This window comes from Gekko japonicus, unplaced genomic scaffold (genome assembly GCF_001447785.1).
Source record: "Gekko japonicus isolate JY-2015 unplaced genomic scaffold, Gekko_japonicus_V1.1 scaffold1760, whole genome shotgun sequence".
Lineage (NCBI taxonomy): Eukaryota > Metazoa > Chordata > Lepidosauria > Squamata > Gekkonidae > Gekko > Gekko japonicus.
This window is the reverse complement of record NW_015163655.1, coordinates 64,563-71,275: the sequence shown is the minus strand read 5'-3', so window position 1 is coordinate 71,275 and position 6,713 is coordinate 64,563. Positions and strand designations below refer to the sequence as shown.

General features: G+C 39.8%; 1 protein-coding gene across 2 annotated transcripts in view; it reads right to left on the bottom strand.

Annotated features, from left to right (window-relative positions):
- Window positions 1-1,491: 1,491 nt before the first annotated feature.
- Window positions 1,492-6,713, bottom strand: part of ATP6V0E1 (ATPase, H+ transporting, lysosomal 9kDa, V0 subunit e1) — a 13,495-nt gene continuing 8,273 nt past the window's right edge. The window contains exons 3-4 of one of the 2 annotated variants that reach the window (XM_015407704.1): window positions 3,860-3,970; window positions 1,492-1,772 (exon numbers count right to left, since the gene is read on the bottom strand). In XM_015407704.1, coding sequence (XP_015263190.1) covers window positions 3,877-3,970 — 94 coding nt within the window. In that variant the 3' untranslated portion in view covers window positions 1,492-1,772; window positions 3,860-3,876. Of the gene's footprint in view, window positions 1,773-3,855; window positions 3,971-6,713 lie in introns of both variants that reach the window. The other variant, XM_015407703.1, reaches the window with a different exon arrangement.

Genomic DNA, 6,713 nt, shown 5'->3' with positions numbered 1-6,713 from the left:
GCAGGAATGGCCTTTTGTAACCTTATTTTTTTCATTGCTTATAACTTAGGAACAGTTGACTAGCACAGTGTTGTACTTAGTCACATACATTATTTCATGATCATTACTTACAAGTGATAGTACAGCTCTATACACATTTTTGAAAGTGCAGTTTTCTATATTAGTTTTAAAAGTTGCTAGCCAGCAGCTCTCAGTAAAGTACAACTAACTGAAGAGATGCTGGACATTGTAACAGTAGGCACCTCTTACAGTACAGGCATTATGCTGGTTGGGGCAGAACTTCAATGGGACAGCACCCAGCTAAGAGGTCACTGAACTACTCTGTGCAGAATTACAATAATAAATGAGTTATATCTCTTATAAACGCATTTGACAGTCAGCACCCCCCAGCTGCCCCCATCCTACCCTGCCTCTCAGGTCAACCTTGCAAGTTGGCTGAGAACCCAAGAGATCCATTTGCAAACCATAAATTGGTATGTGCATGTGCTCTTCACATGAAAAAGATGTGTGGGCTTTTTCCTTCCCTTAGTATTTGTGTCCCCTTGCTAGCGGTATCCTTCAACACCAGTTGTCTAGTTAATGAAGATCAGCAGAATTAGGCAAAACATGGCTAAGCAGTCGCTAGAAACCCATACCCCTGGATGTGAGAGAACCTCATTACTAAAGATACATCCTAGAAAGCACAGATACTTGGGAACAATCTGTAGACAAGTAGAAATAAGGCAGAATGCTTAGGAAAAAACAAAAGGTAAATTGCTACTTAATCTTTACTTACAACCTCTACATTCCCCTTCCTGGGAATGGGTCGAAGTCAGAACATTGTGGCACTGCATGACAGGGCCTATCTTTTGTACCAGCCTCTTGATACAGAACTATAGCCCAGGCTAACATATTTATGGATTTTCCTGCAACCTTCCCCTCATGGTTTGGAACTTCAACAGTACAAGCTGCCACCAGCAAAATGAATTCTTTGCAAGCCACAAATGGGTGTGTGCATGTGTTCTTCATAGGAAGGCACTTGTATGATTCCCTGAGCCAGTGAGAAGTTTGGGTGCAGGTTCAAAGTTTCCCTCCAAGCCAACTCTTGACCCATCACTGCAAAAGTAATGATTAAAGGAGCTTAGCCCGCCTAAAGGAAAACCTGTAAGGGTTTTCTTTCTTGACAGCTTAGCCAAATTGTAAAAATTGAGCTCTGGACTCAGGATCTTTTCTCAGCTCAACTGATCATCATATACCTGTTCCTCCCTACTTGGAATGTAACTTCAGAATTTTATTGCACCATTCCAGTGGATAAACCTGTGTTATTCTACAAGGACACCTATCCTCTCCAAACAATACCTATTTAAGTTTACAGACTATTTTAAAAGATTAAATAAAGCCAGAGGACATTAAGAATGGGAAAATATTTATTTCAGATTTGAGATACAATCTCCCATAAGCAACCATATATATATATATATATATATATTTAGGATACAACAGAAAGTCTCAAGATTGGAAGGCAAACAACATCTGGAGTGAGACAGTGCTCCATTCCAGCTGCCCTCGTGCAGGCAGGGAAAGAGCTGGGGCATTTCATAACGATGTACAAAAGTATACTGAAGAGGTACATGGTATTTGACAGGCACTTTCAGTACTGTAAAAAACATGAAATGTTTTAAGCATTTCTTTTTTTGGTAACAAATCGAGGAATAAGGCATTAAAGTCGTCTTGGATGATTCTGTGTACGTTAAAGGCACCATTGGATCACTGGAGCATTACAAACTCATAGCCTGCAAAGCAAAACGTAGTTTAGTCTTTGTCACAGGAAATTCAACTATTTAGCTATCATTCTAGTTAGATGGATGGTTACAGATGGATGGTGGGGGGAGTACATGCAGGGCATCACAGCTGTTCTAGATAAAGCTTTATATTAACAAGCCCAGTAGATCCAATTGATTTAGACAGGATGCTTGCTTTCAACACTCCTCCCTAAACTCTGGTCAGATGGTGATTATGCTGTTATAAATCAATACAAAACAGTCAACCAGAGTCCATGGGCATTTTTACAGCAACATTAGAATAGAATGGAAAGTGGAAATGGAACACCTATTACCAGAGTATCACTTTCAACTAAGAGTGCTAAGATACTTTCTCCCGAAGTAAGTTCTAGTCTCCTGGTTTGTCAAAGACATGCCAGCCCTTCCACTTCCAAGTCAAGGTTGTTGTTTGGCACTGCAAGAAATTCAACCAGGGTCATTGCTTTGTTGCCCTTGAAGCCTCACTCTGTAGCAAATGCAGAACTACTTCTGCCTTCCATTCTTAAAATGCACCTACATCTTAGAAACAAGGGACCTTAACAGCAGGCAATTAAACCATGTAAGTCATTGTATAAAGGTGACTCACCTTTTTAAAAAGACAGGGAAGTCATAGTTAAGGGGAAATCAGACTTAAAACATGAGGCAGGCAGAGGAGAGCCAGTTTGGTATAGTGGTTAAGTGCGCAGACTCTAATCTGGGAAAACTGGGTTTGATTCCCAACTCCTCCACTTGCATCTGGCTAGATGACCTTGGGCAAGCCGTAGTTCTGATAAGAGCTGTTCTTGAAAAAAGAGCAGTTTCTGTCAGAGCTCTCTCAGCCCCACCTACCTCACAGGGTGTCTGTTGTGGGGAGGGAAAGGAGTTTGTAAGCCGCTCTGAGACACCTTTGGGTAGTGAAGGGCGGGGTATAAATCCAATCTCCTCTTCCTCTTCTTTTTGAATTACTGGCCATCACAGAAATCAATTTAATGACCCTGGCCACCTGTAATTGTTTGTATTTATGTGTCTCAATTTTGAGCTCAATGTACTGAAATTTCCCTGATGTGCCTTATTTGCAACATGCTTCCCACCCAGCAATGTCCAGAGACTGTGCAGGAGTTGAAATAGTATACTTATTCAATGCATTTCTTGCAGAAGATGCTTTATTTGCACCTGTCTTATCCACTAAAAAACACAGTATAAACCATAGACTTAATTTATGAGACATGCTTGCTTTAACTTCAGGAAAGAGTATGACAGTACCTAGATGGATACAATCAATGCTGCCATCTTCTTGCTTAGGAATAATTGCAACTCACTTCAAGCAAGCAGACAACTATTTTTCTAAACAAAAGGCTGGCAGTTTTTGCACTTGTGGTAAGCCCTATACTTCAATTATCTCAGCCTACACATCACAGTTTTCCTATGCTAATTTGAAGTTTAGAGCTCTTCAACAGCCCCATAAAAAGGGACCATGTTATTAGTAGGCTTGTATAACCTGTAAGTAGAGCTTCAGTTCTCAACTGAAAAAGGGACAGATGATTTATAAGGAGAGGTTAGTATTAAGATCACAAACTCTTAAGAGGCCCTGGAAAATCTGTATTATAGGGGCTGTACAGAATGCAGAATATGATACAATAATGTATCTGAAGCATCCTAGGGATGAAAGTATTCAGTTTTGAAAAATGCTAACTGAAAGGATGTAAGTGTGCTGGCAATTAGTGGTAATTCCACCACTGACCATTGGTCCTTATCTCCTTTCTCTTGCAGACCTATTCTCATAGTCTCTCAGCCAGTGATCACAACTTTCCAAATTCTTTGAACGCACCTAAAATTAGTTGATCACTTATATAAGTGCTGAACAATTACAGTCATCAACTCTGGGAGGATTACCAAGCCCATCAAAGCAGCCTATCAAATGATGCTTACAGAAAGGTCAGCACAGGTTTTATTTCTGCAGTCTTCTGCAACAACAACAAAAAAGATTTGGTTTCCTCTTGTGAATCAGACATCCTGAACTCAAAATGCCAATACATGGTATGTGATTAAAAAGTTCTCAGAAGTCAAGAATATTTACCCACTGTAGAAGTGGATATCGTCAATGCCAGTGAAGGTTAAGATACCAGATCACGTTATGGTCTAGCTGTGGTCCAAATAGAGGGTTGAGCTGAGCCAGGATTGCAATCAGCCAACTACAAGAAAAAAAACACATTGTTCAGAGAATAGATTCACAGCTAGGATGCTACAATATACTGCAGGAAGAGAGACAGAATTATTAAAATTGAATTAAGCTTATTGTTTTCAAAATTAAGTTTCCACAACCAGCAAAGGTATTTAGACCTTTCTGGATATCTATCCAAGTGCAAAGCACAGTGGATCTAGAAACTGCCCCATTTCATTTCAGATGATTATCTTGTTTCAGTCTAACAGTGGATCTTCCATTTAGCTTTTTAAACGTATGTTCTGGGACATGCCATCACCAGAAAGTCCAAGACCAACATTTCTTCTAACATAACTCTTCAAAAAGGCTGCATAGCAACACAATCACCAACACATACCTTTTTAGTCTTATTCACTACAACCATAACTCACGTTGTTCTAGTTTTAGCTTCTGCTGTCCTTAGCTCATGAGGTCTTGTTTTTTGTATTTATGAATGTATGCATATTAGAATCTAAATTTTCTAATCTAGACACAGCTAGTGGTTTCATATCTTTGTACCAAAGAGAATCACTAGGGAAAAAACCTGTCATTTATCAATCTCATATATTATTATTTATCATATATTATTATTATTGAGCTGCGGTGGCTCAAGTGGTTAAGACGCTGAACTGCAGGCTGTGGAAGGTCGGTAGTTCAGCAGTTCGAGACCCGAGTGTGCCGCATGACGGAGTGATCTCCCATCTCTAGTTCCAGCTCCTGCCAACCTAGCAGTTCGAAAGCAAGAAATTGCAAGTAGATAAATAGGTACCACTTTGGTGGGAAGGTAACAGCGTTCCGTGCGCCTTGGTGGTTAGTCATGCCAGCCACATGACCATGGAAATGTCTTTGGACAGCGCTGGCTCTTCGGCTTTGAAACGGAGATGAGCACCGGTCCGCAACCCTAGAGTCAGATTCGACTGGCTTTCGAGCAAGGGAACCTTTACCTTTATCTATATTATTATTTATCAGTTCATACACAAAAAGTTTAAATGTCCTGACTACATACCTTTGAGAGACCCTAGTACAAAAAATCTGCCAGCCTGTGTACAAAGTAAACTGAGTCAGACCTCTGATCTATCAAGGTCAGTCTGTCTGATACTGTCTCTTTATAGTCTCAGGTGAGGTCTGTTACCTGATCGTTTTAACTGGAGATACCAGGCAGCAGACCTGGGACCTTCCACATGCAAAGCAGAAGTTCTCCCACTGAGACGCAGCTTCACCAAAGTGTAAAGCTACTAACACTATCCATCTTACAAACCACACCTACGTGCCTCTCAATGCAGTATACACTAACTGAGCAGAAGCTTATGGCTAGAACAAGTCACTGTGCAGTATGTATGTGCGTGGAGGGAACAGATAAATGAAACACATTTGTATAATGCATTTCGTTTGTTAACAACTGTAAATACAAGAAAAATCTTAAGGATCCCTTTAAATTTTTTAAAGCTGAGCTAAAGACTCACTATACAAAACATTTTGTAAACACACAGGCATATCTAACTGCTATTTCTAGAATGCTTTGGAAGGAGAAAGAGCAAAGCAGCTTTGTAATGGGAGCTGCTACAAATGCAGAGTGCTTAGGCAGTCATGGAAAATTCCACACAAATCTGGAAGCTTGGAGCAGAGAATGAAACGCAGGTCAGCTAAACAGCCAGCTACAGCAGCCACAGACAGGAGATATGGGATTAGTTCTCTTCAGATTTTATTGGTCAAATTTTTCTATTGCTTTTTAATTTTTGATAAGAGACATTCGCTAACATAAAAGCAAGAACAAATGTAATCGCTTCTAGAATTCTCAGTATAAAACTAACCTTTTCAACAGAACTGGTTCTGGGTGGCACCTTCATGAATCCCAGTAGCATTTCCCTTGGAAATGCTCTCTGTACATATTTAAACTCATGCTTTGAGCCCAATTGCTGTATTTGGGGTATCCAATCCCAGTAGCATTTTCAAGGGAAATGTACATATTTAAACTAATGTTTGGAGCCCAACTGCTATATTTGGGGTACCCAGATTAGACAGTAATGAGTATTTTTTCATCTTCCCATAAGCCAAAGAGCTTCACCAAATTGCTTGGCCAGGACCATGTGCTCCAGGTTGTGGTACTACATTTACAGCTTCCTATAGACCAGTGGTTTTTGTACTGGCTGACAAGCTTTCTTGCGATATGCAACATACAGGAGATTTGGTTGCATTATAGGGCACACACTGAATTTACAAGGGGTGAAGGCAAAGCTCAACAGTCCCAAACCTGTTACAAGCACTCAAATGCATTATATATAACATTCAGGGTTTCTATGGCAGTCGTGTGTATGTAAAGTAGAAATTTTGAAGAATTAGAAAAGCTATAGAATTGGGGGTGATGATGCAGGATTTTTAAAAAATATTTTTTATTATTTTTCAAAATAAACTACAAACATCCAAACTACATGATGTGCTAACAAAGTGAACACACACTAAGCATCAGTGCAGGAATTATTGATGGCCCTTTGGTCCCTTCCTGCAATACAGTATTAACAGTGCAATCTTAAGAAAAGTTACTCCAGTCTAAGCCCATTGATTTCAATGGGCTTAGACTGGAGTAACATTGCTTAAGATTGCACTGCAAGTTACCTAAACTGCTCATCTGTGATTAGATCTTACAAAGAACCTGAAATTTTAGTTTACTTGAACAGTAAACTGTCTATCAAATGGAAAGGAAGCTCTGACTCTTAAACTTATACCCTGAAATTCCT